This window comes from Gallinula chloropus, assembly GCF_964237585.1.
Source record: "Gallinula chloropus genome assembly, chromosome: 17".
Classification (NCBI taxonomy): Eukaryota; Metazoa; Chordata; class Aves; order Gruiformes; family Rallidae; genus Gallinula; species Gallinula chloropus.
Window position 1 is genome coordinate 7,889,167 of NC_140102.1, and position 19,806 is coordinate 7,908,972.

At 57.5% G+C, this 19,806-nt stretch overlaps 1 protein-coding gene across 2 annotated transcripts; it reads left to right on the forward strand.

Moving 5' to 3' along the window:
- Positions 1 to 5,084: 5,084 nt before the first annotated feature.
- Positions 5,085 to 15,594, forward strand: TBX1 (T-box transcription factor 1; the record flags this gene model as incomplete). 2 transcript variants are annotated; one of them, XM_084272230.1, is made up of 8 exons in its annotated part: positions 5,085 to 5,133; positions 6,379 to 6,790; positions 10,075 to 10,176; positions 11,566 to 11,737; positions 11,980 to 12,135; positions 13,488 to 13,555; positions 13,760 to 13,860; positions 14,669 to 15,594. In XM_084272230.1, the coding sequence occupies 8 exons, from the start codon at positions 5,100 to 5,102 to the stop codon at positions 15,106 to 15,108; spliced, it is 1,485 nt and encodes a 494-aa protein (XP_084128356.1). In that variant the 3' UTR covers positions 15,109 to 15,594. The 2 variants fall into 2 exon arrangements, with proteins under 2 accessions (XP_084128356.1, XP_084128357.1); XM_084272231.1 differs by lacking the exon at positions 5,085 to 5,133 and having other exon boundaries at positions 6,318 to 6,790.
- Between the last annotated feature and the right edge of the window lie 4,212 nt (positions 15,595 to 19,806).

Genomic DNA, 19,806 nt, shown 5'->3' on the forward strand with positions numbered 1-19,806 from the left:
ACCCCGCGGGGTCCCGCGCAGGGACGGGGACTGGCAAGGAACCATAGTGCCAGCACCCCCAGCTCGAAGCGCTCCCGGTGCGGAAAGCGGGTGGGCAAAGCGGCTCCGGCAGAGCGCTGGCTCTCCTTGCCTTGCTTTTCGTTCGTCTGTTCTCATCGGTCTGGCTGTCTCTCCGATGCCTTTTTCTGCCCCCCTTTTACTGTTTGCATTCTCTTTCTTTATCTTTTTGTTGTAGCTGTCGTCTGTCTGTCTTTCTCTTTCTCTTTCTTTCTCTCTTTCTTTCTCTCTTCTCTCTTTCTCTCTCTTTCTGTCTCTCTTTTTCACTTTCTTTTCTTTTTCTTTCTCTGACTTTCTGTCTGTTTCTTTCTCTTTATCTTTCTTTCTTTTTTATTTCTTTCTCTCTGACTAGCTCTATTTTCTGTCTTTCTGTATGTGTTTCTCGGTAAGACCTAGCTAACATATTTGATTTTTGAATTTATTAGATAGATTCGTTAAATTCGGTTCCTATAGTTAAAACATTAGTTGCAAAATAATACTAATAGTCGTTGTAGTCGCAATAATAACGAGGATAACTGTCACTATAAGAACAGCACACATCGATAACCGTCTCAAATTAAGCGCCAGAAAATCCCCGTTGTTCCCGGGACCGCGGGAACTGCAGACTTTTTTCACCTGCCGAGATCTCCCCGGTCTCCTCTTTATCTCCCCCTTTACAACGAATCCGTACGTGTCCGTCGGTCCCGTTAGCTGAACCTCTACGAACTATCATTTTTTCGCCAGCCACATCGCTGCCGGCAGCCCCAGCCTTTCCCGTGCTGTTCTTTCCATCGCTCGCAGTGCACAAGCGGTGCTGCCGCGGCGGGCGGGGAAGCGCGGGGGCCGCGGGGTTCGCCCTCCCCAGCCCCAGCCGTGGGAACCGGCCCGGGGCGCCCCGCTGCAGGGTTGTTATGTCTGGGAAGTGTGTGGGGAAATAAGCATGTGCGGACGTGTGCGCGGAGTGCGGCGCCGCTCCCCCCAGCACCGGAGAGCTGCCGGGGTCCCCCCGGTAGATATCTGCTGCCCCATGGCTCAGCGGGGAGCTGAGGTTGCCGTGCCAAGCCCGAGACGGGCCGTGCGGGGCCGCCCCCAGCTCCCCTGCAGAGCCTGCGCCCCCCCCCCCTCCACCTCCTCCCGCGCCTCCTCCGGGCTCTCCCGGGGCCCGTCGGGGCGCAGGGTTTGGGGGGCGGGAGGGACGGCGGGGCCGGGCAAGGGTCGGAGGAGCGGGCAGAAAGGAGGGACCGCGGGAGGGACGAGAGGAGAAATGCGGGCGGAGGGGTGAGTGCGAAGGGCGGACGGAGAGAAAGCGGCGGGTGGTCGAGCTGTGTCCCAGCCAGGCCTCGGGGCCGCGGGGAGAGCCCGTCGGGGCCGCGGAGCACCTGCAGGGCAGCCTGGGCTGAGAGTGCACAGGCGGACACCTCTGGAGCCAAAGGACCCTGGTTTCCTGTGAGCACGGCCCCGGCGCTTGAGAGGAGGTGTCGGTGCCCGAGGGCACCTGGCCCGGCCCGTGCGGAGCGGTGCCGGTGAGGAGACCCTTGCGAGGGAGAACGAAGGCAGCAGCCCGCGGTGTCCGCCCCCACCTCGCCTGAAAGGTCTGGTGGATTGTGGAGTGCGGGGCCCAATCGGGGGATGAGGCGGCAGCGTATACCTGCTGTGGGGAGAAGCCTCATCGGGGCGGAGGAAGGTGGTGGGGCGGCGGGGAGGCGGCGATGCTCGGGCTCCGGGGGTCAAGCCTGGGCTGGGGGCTGCCGTCTGAGGCGGGACGCGAGAGTCGGTGCAACGCCTTGCTTCCCTCGGTGCCGCCACGGGCTTTTGCACCGCCGGGAACCAGGATCTGAGCTTTTCGTGGCGAAACAGATGTATGTCCGTGAAGGGGGGGTGGGGAGGGGTTGGGGGCTGATGGTGTCCTGGGGTTCTGCTCTTCTTCCCTGTCGAGCTTTCGGCGTTTCCGCAGCGCGGAGCTGTTCTCGACGGAGCGACGGCGGGACAACCCCGACCTCCTCTCCCACCTGTTCGACTAGGTGTGAGCTGGGAGACCTGAGAAACCACCTTCTCCCTTTCCCTAGTGCCCTTCCCACAGCCCCCGGGCTCGATCCATTTCCCCCCAAACCCTGACCCATTTTGCCCCACCCAGGGAAGATTACAGAGCCGGGGTAGAGCAGTAACGCTAACGGCAGGGTTAGCAACCCTTCGTCGAGCCTAGATGCGCTTTGCAGAGAGCTCCCTCGATGCGGAGGGGCCGGGAACGGGACAAGCTCCCGTGGGGCTGGGCGAGACGCCTGGCAAACGCGGCCTCCAGGTTTAGGACATTTTTGGGGGTGTAGAAGAAGGGAAGATCCCTTTACAGCACAGCGTCGTGCCACCCGCTCCCCCAAGTTTGCTTTGCCGCTACGGGGTTCCTCCGTCGCGGGAGAGCCGGGGCTTGTTTCGCCTTCACCATCGTTTCAGCTTCGCCCGGTGCTGCTCACGCGTGGGCGAACCCCGCGCGGCCTGTGAGGCCGGGCACGGGGTGCGGAAGGGGAGTGGCGGGGTCTCCTCGCAGGGATTCGAGGTTTCAGCGCTGTAGCCCCACGGGTCGGCGGGGACCCTCTCCGTTGCCGCCCGGAAACCAGCTGGCAACGATTCCCGGCGGTCCCGTATCCCAGTAAAGATGGGTCATCCCTAACCCCCCTGGGCGGGTGGACAGGCCGAGGGGCCCGACCGCGCCGCGTCTGTCCCCGACGTGGAGCGCTTCCAGAAGGGACTTTACCTAGGGAGAAGGGAAGGAGAAAGCGAAAAAACCTGGGAAACAGTGCGGATAAGCAACCCCGAGCTCCCTGACACCGCTGGGGCTCTTGATTCGGGGCTTTCCTTAATGGGGGGTTGGAGTAGGAGTGCATTTTTTGTTCTCCTGGGACAGCGTCTGCCCAGAGCCAGGCACACGTCGGGGAACGGGCTGGCACCCCGCATCCCGCTCATACCAGTCGTTGAGGTCCCGAAGGCGGTTTGCAGCTCGCACCCTAGGCTCCTCTCTTTCCCCCGATATCGCCCCAAGGTACCCTAACGAAATCCCGTCCTTTCCTCTTTGTATTGCTGCCAGGTACGCCACGAGGGTCAGCACCGGGACACTCTATTTCATGGCGTGTCCCTTAGCTTAGGGTAGAAATTTGCCCCAACCGGAGGGCAGCAACAGCGGCAGCGAAGAAACAAAACCCCGATCGTGTCACACTCTGCCCTTATGCCGTTAGCTGCAGGAACATATGCTCAAATATGTAAGTGTAGTCTAGATTTTTCTCTGCAAATATTTTTACCACATCCAAAGATAATATTTCAACAGAAGAATCAAGCCCCGCAGGCTACAGACGGGGCAGCTATATATAACCCGCTTGCTCACTCCGGCTCTCCGCGCATCGCTCGGGTTATGCAACCCCCATCGCGGCGGTAGCCACCGGCGCGCCCCACGGCTCCGCCCGCCCCATCGGGGCATTTCCCTTGGGACCTCGGTGCAGCCACCCACCCGCAGGGATCGGCACCGGGGCTGGGACCAGGACTGGGGCCGTGACGGGCTGGGCCCGGCGGGGCGTACGCGCCGCCTCGCCCTCCCTGTGCCGATGAGGAGGAAGGGCCCGGGGGACATCGCGGCGCTCCGAGTGGCCGGTGCCGGGCGGTGAGTAACGCCTCACCTTCGCCGGGACAGGGAGGGACAGCGGTCCCGGACCAGACGGGCCGTGCAGGTGCTGCCGACCGAGCGGGCTCTCACGCCGGGGCCGGGCAAGGGCTCGCCTGCCGCCCCGCCGGTGGTTTTCCGTTTACTCCACTTTTTTCGGCGAAGGAAATGCTCGAACGCCGGCGGGTGTTTTGGGGGTTTGGTAACTCGGGACTGGGAGGGGTAGGGGGTGTCCCAACCCTCTACGGCGAGGCGGCCGGCGGTACCCGCGCCCGCAGCGCATCCCGACGTGCCCGGCCCCCGCCTGTTGCGGCGGCTCGGGCGGCGAGTCCCCGCGGGGGACGAGCCCCGCGGCCGCCGAGCTCTCGCGGCCGGGCCGGGGCACTTCGCGGCCCCGCGGTGAATGCGGGCTGGAGGAAGGGAGAAATCCCCCCTCTCGGTGCCGGACATCCGCAGCGTGACGCCGGGCTCGGCGGGGCTCGGTTCTTCCCTTCCAGTCGGCCGGTTCCCGGCGCCGTGATTGACACCGCCGGCCCCTCCGCCCGCCCCGCGGCACATCCCAACCCTCCCCGCCGGCCGCTCGCCGTGCCCGGGAGGCGGGGAAGGGCCTCCCCAGCCCTTTGACACCGTCTCGACAGGAGTTTCACTTCGCTTTCGCCGCCGCCGCTTCTGCAGGCAAACACCCCCGGCTTCCATGTGACGCCTCCCAGCCACTGAATGGGGGAAAGCGCCTATAAGGGAGCCGCTTTCCCTACGTGCAGGAGAAAAGGACGGGACGAGACGAGACGGGGGGGGGAACAGAAGCAGGAGATGGGGGTGGGGGAAGGAAAGAGAGAAAATAAATTAATAAATCGCAGGGAGCGAAGTTGGGGGGAGAGAAACTGAGACCCGGGGAAGAAATCCGTGGGGTTATTTATTTATATGTATATTCCCCGGTCCCCTCTCGCTGACAGGACTCGATCCGGCCATTGCAGTGCTCGGCGCTGGCTGCAAAGGGCCCCAGGGAAGTTTCATGCTCCCCAACGCCCTTCCCGGGGAGGAAAGGGGGGAACAGAGGGTTTGGGTTGTGTTCAGTTGTGGGTTTGTTTTGGGTTTTTTTAAGCTTCCCTTCCCCCCCTCGTCTGGAAGGAGGGAGGGGGGGTGTCTCGTTCGCACCTCCCTGGATGGTGCGGTAGAAAGGAGGGGAGTAAGGGGGTGGGAGGGGGGGCTCGTGGTGGGAGGCTGCCGCGGCTGCTGCTCCTGCATTGGTGTCTCCCCTATGGACGAAAACAGCCCTCTGTCTCCCAAGGCAAATGCTTTCAGTATCGCCTCTCTGATTTCAGTCGCCGCCGCCGCCGAGCAAGCAGGAAAGGGAGCGCTGGAGGAGCGCCGCGGCGGCCGCAGCGCGCCCGCCCGCCCCGGCTGCCGTCCGCAGAAGATGCACTTCAGCACCGTCACCAGGGACATGGAAGGTGAGCGTCGCTCTCGGCCACGCAGGGCTGCGGGAACGGGACCCTCCGGCCACCGCGTCTCGTAGAGTTTTCACGCGTCCCGGCCCAGAGTCAGGGCCGGGGGGAGCGCACGGAGTGCGGCCTGCCCGCGGGGCCGGTCAGAGGGAGTTCTGCCGTGCCCTGCGGCTCGTCGTGGCCGCCGCAACCCTCCCTTAGAGAGTAAGGCTCGGGCCGGTGCGCCGGTGGCGGCTTCTGACGGCTCTGCCGCTTGGACCCTTGTCTCCTCGGAGGTGCTGGAGCATCCTCCGACAGCGTCGGCCGTGCCTGGGGCAGCAGCGCGCCGGGGCTCGGCTCCTGCCGGCTCCGCAGCCCCTGTCCGGCCTGGGGACGGCGGTGGAAAATAATCAAGAGACCCCCAGGACCTTGAAGAGCCTTCCAATATCGGAGGGCATCTGGAGGAGCCGTCAGTTCCCCGGGGCGGCCTGTCATGAGCCGCAGGGCCTGCTTGGTTTGGCGGACGAGGGCTGCGCGGCCGGGGCCGTCCCGACGCTCTTCGGCGCGGATCCGGAGCTTTGCTCCTGTCCCAGTTTGTTCCCCCTCGTCCGGGGATGGAAAGAAGGGGGCATTGCCAAAATAGGTCCGCCTTCCCCTGTCAGCCGCGGCCTCAGAGCGAGGGACGTTACCTGCAGCACCGTAGCTACATGGAAATAAGAACCGGTTTCTTTCTTTGAGTTTCCCCCTCCTCCTTTTTTTTTTTTCTTTTTTTCTTCCTTTTTTTTTTTTTCTTTTTGCTTTGTTTTGGCGGGGGTGGGGGAGTTACTTTGTCCCAAATCGTGTGCGGCGGGGGAGGCCTTCTCCAGAGATAACGCGGGCTCTGCACCGCCGCGGCTCTTGGCAGATCTCTCGGGTTTGCAAAGAAAAAAAAAATAAAGAAAAAGAAAAAAAAAAAAAAGGAGGAAAAAAAAAAAAGAGAGAGCGCAGGCAGGCAGCGGGAGTAGCGAGCTCCCCGCCTGCCCCGGGGGGAGCGGGGCTGGGGCCAAGCAAAGCGGAAAGGGGGAGGCGCCCCGCTGGGCTGGGCGCGGGGCAGGAGAGGAGGCGGAGGGCACCCCGCGGAGCCGGCGCGGCGCGGAGGCGGGGGCCGCGCGGAGCGGAGCTTGGGGGGGAAAGCGGGAGCCGGAGCGAAGCCCTGACCGCCTGTTTTTGGAATGATTTCAGCTATCTCCAGCCCCTGGCTCACCCAGCTGTCCCATTTTTGCGATGTTGCAGCTTTCACGGCCAACAGCCTGAGCAGCCTGAACGCCTCCGGGGGCTACCACCTCTCCCCCTCCCCGGGGGACCCGTACGGACAGCATGAGCCGCCGCACTACGAGCCCTGCACGGCTCAGCAGCACCCGCACCCGCCGCCCCAGCCCCAGCACGGCTATCCCTTCGGCGGGGCGGCGACGGCGGCCGGGACCAACCCGCCGCCCCCAGGCCCCGAGCCGCCCGAGGGCTCCGGGGGAGCCGCCGCGGGGCCGGCAGTCGTTTCGGGCTGCTCCGCGGGGACAGCCGCCGCGGCCAAGGCGCCGGTGAAGAAGAACCCGAAGGTAGCCAACGTGAGCGTCCAGCTGGAGATGAAGGCGCTGTGGGACGAGTTCAACCAGCTGGGCACCGAGATGATCGTCACCAAGGCCGGCAGGTCAGTGCGGAGCCTCCGAGTGGCTTCGGCTCCCTGGCCGGTACCCCCGGCCACGGGCACCCAGAGTAGTCGGGACGGGAGAGCCCGGTTACGGGCCGGGCCGGACCGGAGGCGGTTGAATTGGCTGTTTGGGAGAAAAGCGAGGCTGGCCAAGGGCAAGCTGCGGGGCGGCCCGGCCCGGCGGTTGCCGTCATTTGATCCTAGCGCTTCTCCCGGTGCGAAATCCGCGAGTTCTTGCGGCCCGAAGGCCTCGGGTAACGCGGGCAGGAACTCGCGGCTCCTGCGGGCTGGAGGCGAAGACGTGCGGGGGGCTGCGGGCAGGGCGGCCCGGCCGGGAGTAGCCGCGCCGTGCGCTCCGCCGCCGGGTTTGGCTGCAGATAGAAAGGGCGCTGTGCTCCGCCAAGAGCCTTCGGCTTTTACCCCGCACGGGACTTAGATCCGTGTTTGCGGAGGAGCTTGTGATCCCGGGGCGGACAGCAGCGGCACAGTAGGGAAAGAAAAAGCTATCAAACCAACCCGCGCAATACCTGTAACTAAATTTTTAGCAGGGGCGTATCTTTCCCTTCCGGCAGGGTCGCAAAGAGACTTTAATTCTGTGAAATGAAACGCCCCCCAGGACTGCTGCATTTCCTTACTATCGAGTAACGACCCAGGTTCTCTTCGGCCCCACTCCCAGCCAGGGAACAAAGGAAGCGGCTGATAAGACCGCGTTAGAAACGAGCAAAACGTGGGGGAAAAGAGAAGCCCCAATTACGGTTGTTAATTACTGCATTTAATCGGGATCGCCGGGAAGACGCGTGGCCGCAGCGACTTGGGCAGAGCTGTGGATCTTTCCCCGCGCAGGCTCCGGGCAAACGCTGCCTTCAGAAGGGGCGAGTGAGTTAGTCTCTCCCAGTGATTTAAAGCGATCCGACGCGGTAGGTGGGTTGGAGGGGGGGAGAAAAGAAAAACAAACAAATTAACAAATTCCCCCCGGTGCTTGCTCTCAGTTAGCCCTGGGGAAAGCTGCAGCGGCGGCAGCTGGAGCGCCGGGCACTGCCGCAGTCCCCCGTCGCCGGGAGAACCGTATAACGCGGCTGGCCGGGCTCCGCTCCGAAAGGGCCCAGCTCCCGCTCTCCCTCCAGCGGTTTTGAGGGTCCCGAAGGCAGAAAAAAAAAATCAAAAAACACGAAAAAAAACTCCTGCAGTTGTATAGGAATTTTTTTTTTAAAAAAAGAAATTTACCAAAATACAAAAGCCACCGCGGCGCCAGGTGGAAAAGCAGCCGGCGGAGGGGCCGGCGCTGCGGGACACCGGGTGCCGTTTCCCGCAGACGGTGCCTGCCCCAGCGCCGGGTCTCGCTGTCTCCAGCCACGGCCCCTCAGCTCGGCGCCGGGCTCGGCGCTGCTTTCCTTAGCGGAAAAGGTCGCTCTCTGCAAATAGGAGCTCATCGATCTGGCTTTCTTCCCTCTCCCAGGACAGCGAAAAGAGTGCAATTATCCCACTCCGAAAGGGCTTGGAAATTAACCGATTCGATCAGAATCAGGGGTTTTCTTCTCCGCACCCCTCACCCCCTTTATTTTATGACACAAACAAATATCCAGGCAGGCAGGTAAACAGGAGAAAACGGGGTAAAATCAGCAGCAAAAGGCTCAGGGAAGGTGCTCTGAAGCCTGTTCTCTCCCAGCGCTTCTGGGCTGGCCCCGTTGTTTGTCTAGGTGGGTCTTATCATCTCGGGTTGTTTGTTTTAAAACTAAATTTTAAAATAAGAAACACCGGAACTGGAGCTATTGGGGGCTTTTACACCTTTAAAAATAATAATAACAGAGGGAGCGTTTGGAAACGTCCTCCAGAGTTCGCTAAAGCGTTACAGAGAGGGAGACGCAGTGTCCCGATCCTGATGCTATGTGGCAGTGCTGGGCCCGGACTGGAAGGAGCTGCGGGGCCAGAACCCCGCAGTCCTGTCGCCCTGGTCGCGGTGAAAGAAGGCAACCTTTCCTCGATGGAAAGCAGCGGCACACAACCAAAAAAACCCCGGGAAGACGCACAGCTGTTCCGGCCGTGCGTCCCGAGAGTGAGTCGAGGGGGATTTTCGATGTCTAGGTTTGATCGAGTTGTTTTTTACAGTGAGTGGTGGGAATTTGTTTCTTCACCGGTTGCAACCCCCCCTCCTCCCTTCATGCCGCCCGCTGGTGCTCTCTGGTTTCCTACTCGGGGGGAAAAAAGAAAGGAAAGTCAAACCCGAAGCCTTAACGAGCCCGGACGCGAGGGCGCACCTTCGGCTGGTCCTGCCGGGGAGCCGGGCCCTGTTCCCGGTGTGTGCAGAGGGAAGGAGGGACGGGGGTGCTGCCTACCACTTAGCCTATCCGCATTTGCCCCGCAGCCCCTCGAAATAATTGTGCCCTCCCTGAGCCTGGGCCCCGAGTCTCTGGCTTAGCCTCCGGTCCCCGGGGGTCTGCGCGGAGCTGAGCAGTGGGAACTGTCCCTGGGGCCGACCTGCCCTGCCCGGAAGGCCCGGTCTCCTTCCCGTTCTCCTTTCGCCCCGCAAAGGTTCAGGGACCGGGAACCCGGCCGGGCTGTCAACGAAATGGAGCAGGGAGAGGGCTCGCTGGGAGATCCGAGATGGGGGGTATATGTGCGTTTGCCCCTCCGGGCTGCGGGAAGTCTCCCGCTGGTCCCAGGGACCACGCTGCTGCTATAATCGCTGCTTTAAAACGAGTGCAGATTTTGAGGGAAGAAAGGGCAGAGGTTGCAGAAGTGGAAACTCAGTTCCCTCGCGTCGCCCGCAGGAGGTTCTAGACGTGTCTCCTGGGGCTCTGCCCCCGGCTCCTATGTGGGTCTGAAGACCGGATAATGATTTGTATCTGCCTCAAATCGAGTCAGCTGGAAGGATGGGGGAATCGCGGGGAGGAAATTCTTTTCACTTGTGTCTCCCCATGTGTCCCCCCACGCAGCGTCCCGGCATTTCGGGTGTCCATCGCACGCGGCCCCGGAGCTGACGCGAGAGGCAGGGCTGTGCAGCGCTGCCCGGCTTGTTCCTCGGGACGCTGATGAGGGACACGGCAGCCCGTCACCTCACGCTGCCTTTTCTTCTTGTTCCGGGCCGCGTTTCTAGCGAGGAACCTGACATGGCAACGGGGTGTACACTGAGACAGCTGGAGGGAGAAGGGTCGGGAAGGCTTTGGGGCTTCCGAGCCTAGTCCTGAATACTCCCGGGGTGGGGATGGAGCGAGTATCTGCGTGGGCCCCTCAGGGCTCTCCGCTGCCCCTCAGCTCAGCTCTGGTTTTTCTTCTCTCTGTGCCAGGCGCATGTTCCCCACCTTCCAGGTGAAGATATTCGGGATGGACCCTATGGCTGACTACATGCTCCTCATGGATTTCGTCCCCGTGGACGACAAGAGATACCGGCAAGTAACACCCTGTCCACGCCGCGGTGGTCGGCGCTGTAAGGGCTGGACGGTTGCTGCCAACCTCCTGGAGCCCGGGGATGCTCCCCTGGGCCCGCCGTGGGACGGTGCGAGTTGAGGAGGAAACGCAGGATGCGTTTGCCCTGGGGCCCATTTCACACCGTTGCAATGAGTTTGGGGCCGGGAGAGGCGCGGCTGTGTGAGGCGCAGACCCTCAGGGTCCCCCCCGGCTTTCGCACATCGGCACGGGGCGGGCAGAAGCGCAGGTTTCTGCGGCGGCAAGGCAAGAGCCGCCTTGCCTTCCCTAGGAAAGCACTCTCCGTCCCGCAGCTCCCTGTCTTCAGCCGGCAGAAATCCTCTCGGTGCTCGTCGAGTGCCGTAGCCTCTCGGCTGGGGCAGGTGGCCCGGCGGTGCTAGCCCCGCGGGCAGGCCGGTGCTGTGTCTGCCGGGGAGCCCACTGGGTGCCTGGGTGAAAAGAGCAGGTTTTGTGCTGAGCCACAAAACCCTGCCCTTGTTTCCAGCAGCAGCGTAGGGGGAGGCCTTGGAAGCCAGCGAGTCGCAAGGCAGCGATGCGGTCTGGTTTGCAACCCTTTTAATTCAAAGACAGTGAAAGGCGCATTATGTATTTAGCTCCGGATCGGGACGCCGAGCAGGCAGCCCGCGTAGGAATCGCACGGTCCGATATATAAATATTTAGACAGATACCCAAATTCTCAGGGCGTCCTAGAAATGTTTGCTTGTCAAGGGAAGTGGGATATATAACATCCAATTGAGTATATCTTTAAAAAGTAATGTTTCTGCTCGAGTCCAATGGTGTCTAATTCCCCCTGTGCAAACACTGGCTTTTAAAGTAAACACGTGTGTAGAAGATTGGTTTCTCTGTTTTAAATGTTACTGTTGAATATGTACTTTGAAAGAATGAAACAAGGCGGCGAAACTCTGGACGTGCTATTAATCTACACATAAATTTCCACTCTTCACTTAAAGCTAGAACATTAGTGTTATAGAGGGCTCCCTTTCACCGTTTTTTTGATTTTGTTTGGGGTTTTGTTTTAAGAGGAAGGGGTAGCTTTTGTGGCTTCTCTCCCACATCTGCGCAGGTAGCTATAAATTTCCTGTCCTGTAGATTTCTCTCCTTCCATTTCTCTCCCATCGGTGACCTGACAATATATTATTTCCCCTCCACAACGAGTCTGGCTGTGGAAAAGAGCTCGTTCCTCTCGTTTCCATAGGAAGCGTGTGCGATGGAGGAGGCAGTGCTTCCTCCTCGCCGGGCCGGGGGGACCTTCCCGGGACGGATCCTACAGGGACACCGGGTGATGTAGCCCCGCAGGGCACCGCTGCGGGACCCCTGGGGCTGCGGTTAAAGTTGCCTTCCCCTCTCGGCAGGTACGCCTTCCACAGCTCCTCCTGGCTGGTGGCCGGCAAAGCCGACCCCGCCACCCCCGGGAGGGTGCATTACCACCCGGACTCCCCGGCGAAAGGGGCGCAGTGGATGAAACAAATCGTTTCCTTCGATAAACTCAAACTCACCAATAATTTGCTGGATGACAACGGGCATGTAAGTATTCTTGAGGGGGACGTAACAAACGCGGGGCTGCACTGGGGGGGGGACTCCCCGCGCCGCGATTCCCGTGGGGTGCCCCTGCCCGCGCCCTTCCCCAAGGGCTCCACGCCCCCCGTCCTGCCCCAGCCCCGCGGCTGCCCCCGGGCAGGGGAGCCGGCAGGGCCGGGGGTTGCCCTTTCCTCTCTCCATGCTCCGCCTGGATCAGTTATTGTCTCCTTGCTCATTTTATCATTCAGATCATTTTGAACTCCATGCACAGATACCAACCGCGTTTTCACGTGGTCTACGTGGACCCCCGGAAAGACAGCGAGAAATACGCGGAGGAGAACTTCAAAACCTTCGTCTTCGAGGAGACGCGCTTCACAGCCGTGACCGCCTACCAGAACCACCGGGTGAGGCAGTAGCGCGGCCCGGGGTAACGAAAAAGGGGTCGCCCCGGGAGGTACCACGGATGCGGGCGCACCCGGCGCTGGCTCAAGTCCCTTCGCCCGGCTCCCGGGCTGAAAGCCGGGCTGCGGGTGTCCGGCGGCAGCGGGGAAGTCTGGGGGTATTCCCGCCTCCTCCTTCCCATCTGCTAAAGCCATTCCAGGGCAGCGCAAAAACCCGATAGCCGGAGAGCTGCGCAGAGCCACATCGCTGCACGCTGAGGAAGCGACATGAGCTCCAGCCCGATCTCCAGCTTCCCCCCACCCGGGGGTCCTCATTACCTATGTAAACCCGAGACCGGGGCTAGATGGGAAACTACGGGCTTCCCGCTGCGAAATGTCATGCACAATTTGTTTGGATAAATCCGCGATTTTACTTCTCTGAGCTCGTAGCGCTCTGTTCCTCCCCAGAATACAATTATGAATTAAAAAACGAAACAAAACGAAGCAAAGCAACCCACCCCCCTAATCTGATGCGGATTTCTGGGCAGCGGTTAATCCAATTGCTTCTTTAAATCACATCAGTGATCAGCCGCGAGTGGGGGCTTTTCAGCGCTGCTCTGAAACCGCCTCGCTCCGTGCAGATCATGCAGCCCTCGCCGGGGCCGGGTCGCAGGGCTCTCCCTAAGCAGTCGGTGGCGGTGTCACCCTCTATAGTGGCTCTGAGCAAATGGCCCTGTTGTCCCCCCCCATAATGCTGCAGTTGGGCCGGCACCCCGCTCTGGAGAGGCGGTGGGGTCGGAGTAAGGCTGTGCCTTTAAGGGGCTCCGGAGTCCCTCCCCGGCTGGCATTTGCCTGATGGCTCCGGACAGCTGCTCTTTCTCTCCTGCTTTCTATCAGTTTGACCTCTAAGGCTGGAACTGTCACTGAGGGGCTTAAAGTTTGTTTTTCAACCCATTCCGGAAACTCACAATCACATACTTTATCCGTGGATTTGCTTAAATATAGAAAATGTCCTGCCTTCTCCCCGGCGAATTAAATAAATACATAAGTATGATTTATCCAGTGATTTGTCTTAGCTGCTCCGGTGGTGACCCATATAATGTGGCATTTTCTTACAAGTGCATTTACACAGCTTTTGCAGCCGACTCGGGCTGCATCTCCATTCGCCTTGAACTCGTATTAGATAGCATACTAGCCTCTATTTTCTAACAAGAGAGAGAGCACATGCCTGTGCTCTGTGTCAGAGTGTGCTGCAGCTCCACTGGCCACCTGGGTCCTCTCTGTTACACCAGGCACCACTGACTCCCAAAACACACTTGCTATCTGACCACGAGCCCCGTGTATGTCGCTCTGAAACATTTCCCTGCTTCTTGCAGATCACACAGCTGAAGATTGCCAGCAACCCTTTCGCCAAGGGATTCAGAGACTGTGACCCTGAGGACTGGTAAGGCTGCATCTTTCCTGACTACAACACCCCACTCTCACTGCCAGTTTATGTGCACCTGTCCAGCTTGTGTTCCCACAAGGCTTGCATGGAGTTTGTGGGACACTGTGTCAGGCCCCGTTTGCCAGCTGCAGCTCATAGCAGCGATTCTCCAAGTGCTCATTCTGTCGGACCATCAGCTCTGTACCACTTCTCTTCTTCCAGGCCCAGGAATCACAGACCAGGGGCCCTTCCTCTCATGAGTGCTTTTGCAAGATCCCGGAATCCAGTCTCTTCCCCAGCACACCAGAACGGGACAGAGAAAGGTGAGATGCTCAAACAGCCAGGCCAGTCTGTCCCCTGGACCTGCTGGCCTACACAGCTGGCCTCAGTGCATGCGTGCTTGGGGCCAGCCTTGCACACCATGCTGGTGCACAGCTGCCTGCAGCGGGCATGGCTCCATTGCTAATGAGCTCCATTTCTAATGAGCTTTGCACTCCCATCTATTTAAAAAAAAAAAAAACCAAAAAAGCCACCTTCATAGCCTAATTCATTCTTCCTAGGTCTGTAAGACTGAGTTGTGCTTAAACAACTTTACCTATTTAGAAAACAGCACCCTTTCCCTTTAGTGTTCCGGCTTTGACTTTCCAGCAGCAAGTTCAGCTTTTCAGGCAGGGATGCAGCGATGGCTGCTGGCTCCTCCTTGCATTGCCCTTTTAACGCACCTCCGCAGGGTGTTCAGCGCCAACCCGCTCCCATTCAGGAGCTGCAGTCAGGTTGAACAGCACCTCTGCCCATTGACTCCTTTTCCATTACGCAGAGCAAACAACCGCAAAGACAACCGAGGGCCTTTCTTCCAACACACTCCGGGCCTGCAAAATAAAGGGAAGTCTGTATTTGTTTAGTGTTACACAATTGCAAAAATTTCAGGCGTGTACCAGCTTGTCAGTCAATTCAGCTCCATTTATCACAGTCAGAAGGTCCCGTCCCACAAGCCCCGGTTCCTGCTGCATGCTGCTGCACACTCGCACGCCGCGCTTTTACCTCCGCACACCGCTTCTCTCTTTCTTTACCGTTGTTATCTAAAGCCCGGCCCGTCGGGGGCGGCGGTGCTGACGCTGTGTGCCCCCGCAGATGCTGCCGAGAGCCGGCGGGAGTACGAGCGGGAGGCGGCCGGCGGGACCCCGCTGCACGCCGAGGCCGCGCACCAGCAGCTCATGTCCCGCGTGCTCAGCCCCGCGCTGCCGGGCGGCGGCGGCGGCCTCGTGCCGTTGGGGGGCGCGGGCGGCGGCCGGCCCAGCCCGCCTCACCACGAACTGCGCCTGGAGCCCGCCGCCTCGGAGCCCCTCCACCACCACCCCTACAAGTACCCGCCGGCGGCGGCCGCCGCCTACGACCACTACCTGGGGGCGAAGAGCCGGCCCGCCCCATACCCCCTCCCCAGCATCCGCGGGCACAGCTACCACCACCACCATCATCACCACCACATGAACGCGGCGGCCGCGGCAGCGGCGGCCGCCAACATGTACTCGTCGGCCGGCGCGCCCGCCAACTACGACTACGGGCCCAGATAACGGCACCGCCCGCGCCCCGCGGAGCCGCCGACGGCGCGAGAGACTGGCGGCAGCCGCGCGTGCCGCGACCGTTACCGTACTCCCCCTTTCCCGCCTTTCCCTCTCTTCCCGCCTTACGAATGAGCTGATAGGCCAGCTTGACCTGATCGACAATCAGAGAGCCCAATCGCAGGAAGCTGGGCTCCCCCCCCCCCCCCGTCCCTCTCCCCACCCATCGGCGGGCCGCGAGGGCGGGTGGTGGTGTGTGGCGAGGGGCTGGGGGTGCTTCCCATCGCGGTGTGACCCGCAGCTGCACTTTGATAAATGAAGCCATATGTCGTTATCTCCCTACCCCCACGTCTCCGTTCTTGTGGGTGCCCCACGAGCGCGCCGGGCACTGAGGACAGTCGGGCCGCTGGGAAGCGGTAAGAGGACAGGGAGGCGGCAGCGGTGAGGTGACTTGCCCGCCGGGGCCAATGATGGAGATTTGGTGTTGCCACCAGTTTTGGCGGTGCTGCGGGTGCCTCCCAGCCCAGTGGGACGCGTAACGTTTACCCCGAGCAGGGCGGGCTGCGGGGCTGGCTGGGGGCACGGCTGGATACCAGGCAGTGGCGGGCCCCGGGGTTGGGAGTGTAATTCTGCACATGTCGATATCAGTCTCTTTCTTATCTCGAGAACACTTGGCCTAGTTCAGAATTGGCTCAGGTGGTTCTTCGAGGAGACTCTCACAGAGAGCAGAGTTTAGCCTAAGGGAACACTTTGAATCTTCACTGTAAGAACTAACTCTCCACTATTCCCCTGGTTCTGGTCTGCTCCTGAGTTTTGGGGTTCACTGGATCAACTTAACCACAACAGCGCTTTCTGGAGCTTTTGAGACAAGCCTGTGGCCAAAAGCACAGCCATGTACAGCTGCTTGTTTTCACAGCAATGGATGCTAAGGTTTAATAAACAGCCTGGGGTGGAGGGGTACCCACAGAGCTTAGGCTGTGTATTCTCTGCAGTAGTTTGTAGACTGGCTGCTTCCCAAGCAGCCTCACAGTTTTACCCCCTACATCCTTTCCCAAGCCCTCCCATTAAGAGGTGCCTTTTAGAGGAATTCAGGGTTTTTCCCAGAATGCCTCATCCCTTATATTTGGCTGACTCAAACTACAGTAATCTCAAAGCACCTACTCTGTATCTACCTGCTTGCTGCATCTTCCCTCTTAGAGCTGGTAAGTACTTTTTTCTTTTATCCTTTAGTACCTTCAGTAGCCTTTCCTTATTGTTGAAGAGGCCTGTCCATCACAGTTTCTCCAGGGATGTGTTTTGAATAGTTGGCTTGTGTTTTTTGTCAGATACACACCAAATGGCAGTCCCTTTGTGTTCAGAGGAGGTATTAGACAGCTCCTCAGCTCTGCTGGTATACAGTATTATAAACGCTTTTCTGATTTTTCTACACAGCTCTATGAAAAGAAAGGGGTTTTCTTTTTGTTTTTGGTTTTTTTTAAAGTCCTCCATTCATCCATGTTTGTGCGTTTTCACTACAAACCTTTTAAAACATAATCCTTCCCTTGTGCAGTTGGCAGTGTTAATAGTAATGTTTATTCCGTCTCTGGCAGTGGGCTTTGGGCTTCCAAAACTCTTTGGAAGGGTTTAAGAAGGGATACAGGCTAACATGAATATTTTATGTAACTTTTTTTTCTGTTATAAAAAATATATCTGGATCCATGAAAAAGACTTGTGCAAGAAATATGTATTTTATTTGACATTTGCAGTGAATTGTGAGATTCTTAGTGTCTGACTAAATCATAATCAATGTTCTCAGAAAGGTTAATGTAAAATAGGCCTGTGCTTATTATTAGTCAGTGGGAAATGGCTCTCTGATGTGCTCTGTTGCTTTGCCGCTGTTATTTCGGAGTTTTCACTATGGTTTGTTATCTGTAAACTGGTTAGTGCCAAAGCTTTGGTCAAATGTTTAATGAAGTTGTTATATTTATTATTTCTTTCAAAGATTATGCAAAGACTTTTCTTTCTCAATAGTTGCAGTGTAGGAAAAAAGTGAACCAACCAAAGGATCATATCTGCAAGCACTGTAGATACGTGTAGATATTTGTAGATATATGTAGATAATCTTATTTCATTTAAATTGAAAAGACATTGGACAGTGACATTTATAAATGCTTTTCCTCTTCTTTCTTTCTTTCATTTCTTGTTTGATTACTTGCGTGTATTTGTCAGTTTGTCTGCTCCAAAGTATAAACCTCCCCTACAAAACAAGGTCACTTAAATAAGGATGAATATTAATTGGGAGTTGTTTAGTCTGAGACAACAGTGAATGGCCGTAGGTGATTGCTCCCTTCCTTCTCACTCCTCAGTTGTCACAGCTGCCCATGGTTTGTATCGACCTGGTATTCTGTAACAGTTTACAGGATTGGGGTCCCTGGTTGAGATGGATATGGTACTCTTCGGTTTGCATTTGTAAGCACCTGTCTTCTTTAAACACAGAGAGAATGCTGCAAGAAGTGCCACTGGCACTCAGTGCAGACTGGCCACACACCTTTTCAAATGTGCTTTACTGCACCAGACCTGAGAGGATTGCATGACCCAAGGCACCAGGACTAAACTATGCTCTTAGAGAGAAAGTGGCTCTTGCCACTTTCCAGGCACTTGCCTTGATTGTAGGAATTTTGATTTCTCTCCATTAGAAGAGAAAAATCACAGGCTCACTGGTCTATCCTCTGTGTTGGAAGCACCACTATGGAAGTCCTGTATCTGAGTGGAAGGAGGGACCATGCAGCTGTATCAAGATCGCAGTTTCAACTATGGAAAGGATATTTCTAATTGCACTTTCAGGCCACGTGTTAGTATCAAGCATGTCTGCAGTCCATTTCATGTCATGTTTTAGTCCTTACATCAAGCTTCCTCAGGGCTCTGAGAAGTGTTTTGGCTTTGCATAGCTATGTGTGTCTTACTAGTGTTCCAGATATGGAATGAAAGCAGTGTTATTTTACTGTCACAACAAAAAAAATCTACTTTAAACAAACAAAACCCCTGTAACAGTGCACACTGAATAGTAGAAGCCTTTTGAAAATCACAGAAAAGCTGTAACACTTCAATTTCATGTTACCTGTGACCTAGTTAGTCAAAGTATATCATGTACAAACTATGCCTTATCTATGTTTTGCAGTTTCATTTGAGAAATGACTGTATGATTTAGTTACATGTATGTTCAAACTTAACATAGTACATGCTGTAACCAAGGCTGCAGCATTTCCAGACAATGCTTCCACTTATGGTTGCCTCACTTCACGTGTAACACTGGCTATTTAAAAGCTGCTGGTGAAACAGGCCCAAGTGCAGAGGTTACAAGCACCCTTTGTTTCTTCCAAGCAGGGCTAGAGAATAAATTAGGCACGTGGCTTCCTTTTACAGCTGAATTTACTGATTGCTCCTAAGGTCTGAAAACTGCATCACTTACCCCAGCCAATGAATATGGGATTAGGCAGGTGTAACAAGGGGAGGTCTTTGCTTAATCACTTTCCCAAGCACTGGTGATAACTCAGGTTTTCAGGTGTGGGTATTGGTGGTGGTTTTATTTTTTTCCTTCCTATTGCAGCTGGTGAAATTCAGTGTAGGATGGAAGCATGGGGATGAGACTTCTGTGTGCTAGCAGCCTTAATGCACCCTGTTTACACACTTCATAGATGTTATTTTTAATCTTCTGTTCAGGGAGATCTTAGAACAGCTTTGAGGGGAACCATGAAGGTGGTGCACAGTGGATGTGCCTTGGCATCCTGGGGTGTTGGCATATCTTCAATCTTAAGTGCATATACGCATGGCCATTGCCAGGGGTGCAAATACTTCGGCTTCCTTCATGCTACAGCCTGTGTAACAGTGGGTTGCAGTGTGGAGAATGACCCAAGGACTGCAGTAAGCATAAAACGGCATTTTGCAGCCACCAGGTCACCAGGGGACAGTGTGGGTCTCCCATGAGCTAGGGGCTTCCTAGTGCATCCCTACAAGGAACCATGGCTAGTTGGGCTGCAGGGCTGAGGGCTGGCTCCACTGGTGCACTGCCCTACCCCTGCCAAACAGACCTCATTCCCTCCAGCAATTGTATTTCAGCTTGTGATGCCTGGATCCCTGGCTGAGGAGCACTCGTACCTTGATCTAGCCTGAAAGGAATGAGAAAAGCAGGCTCACTCGTGCTGTACAACATTCTGTTTATGTGCAGTGATCCCTGTAGCAGTCAGAAACAAGTTAAGCATCCACAGGTTAGTTTTTGGGGCATGGAAGCTGAGCCTTGGTGCCCAGAGGAGTGCGGGAAGAGCAACTGTAGCAGTACTTGCAAAACAAGTTTTATCGCCTTCATCCAAGGTGCTCAAAAAGTTGCCGCTCAAAGGCAGCTGGGGAAAGAGCACGTGTGCACACAGACATGTTCTGGGTCCTGTTGCTTTCCCTTCTGTTGTTCAGTTTCATGACAGGTTGAAAACAAACGCGGTTCTGCTGGCAGAGCGTTGTGTTAACTGCCAGCGTAGCCAGGAGATGCCGTGTTGCCGGGGGTGGGGCTTTGGTACGCGTGGGTATCGCTGCACTGCGGCTCCGGTGGGCAAGGATGCAGCACACGGGCACCCCCGGCCCGGCCGTGCCTGAAGAGCAGGCTCCCTCCAGAGGGAAGAGCTGGCCATCGCACGGACTGAACGCGCGCCCGGGGAGGGAACCCCTGGAGAACTATTACCG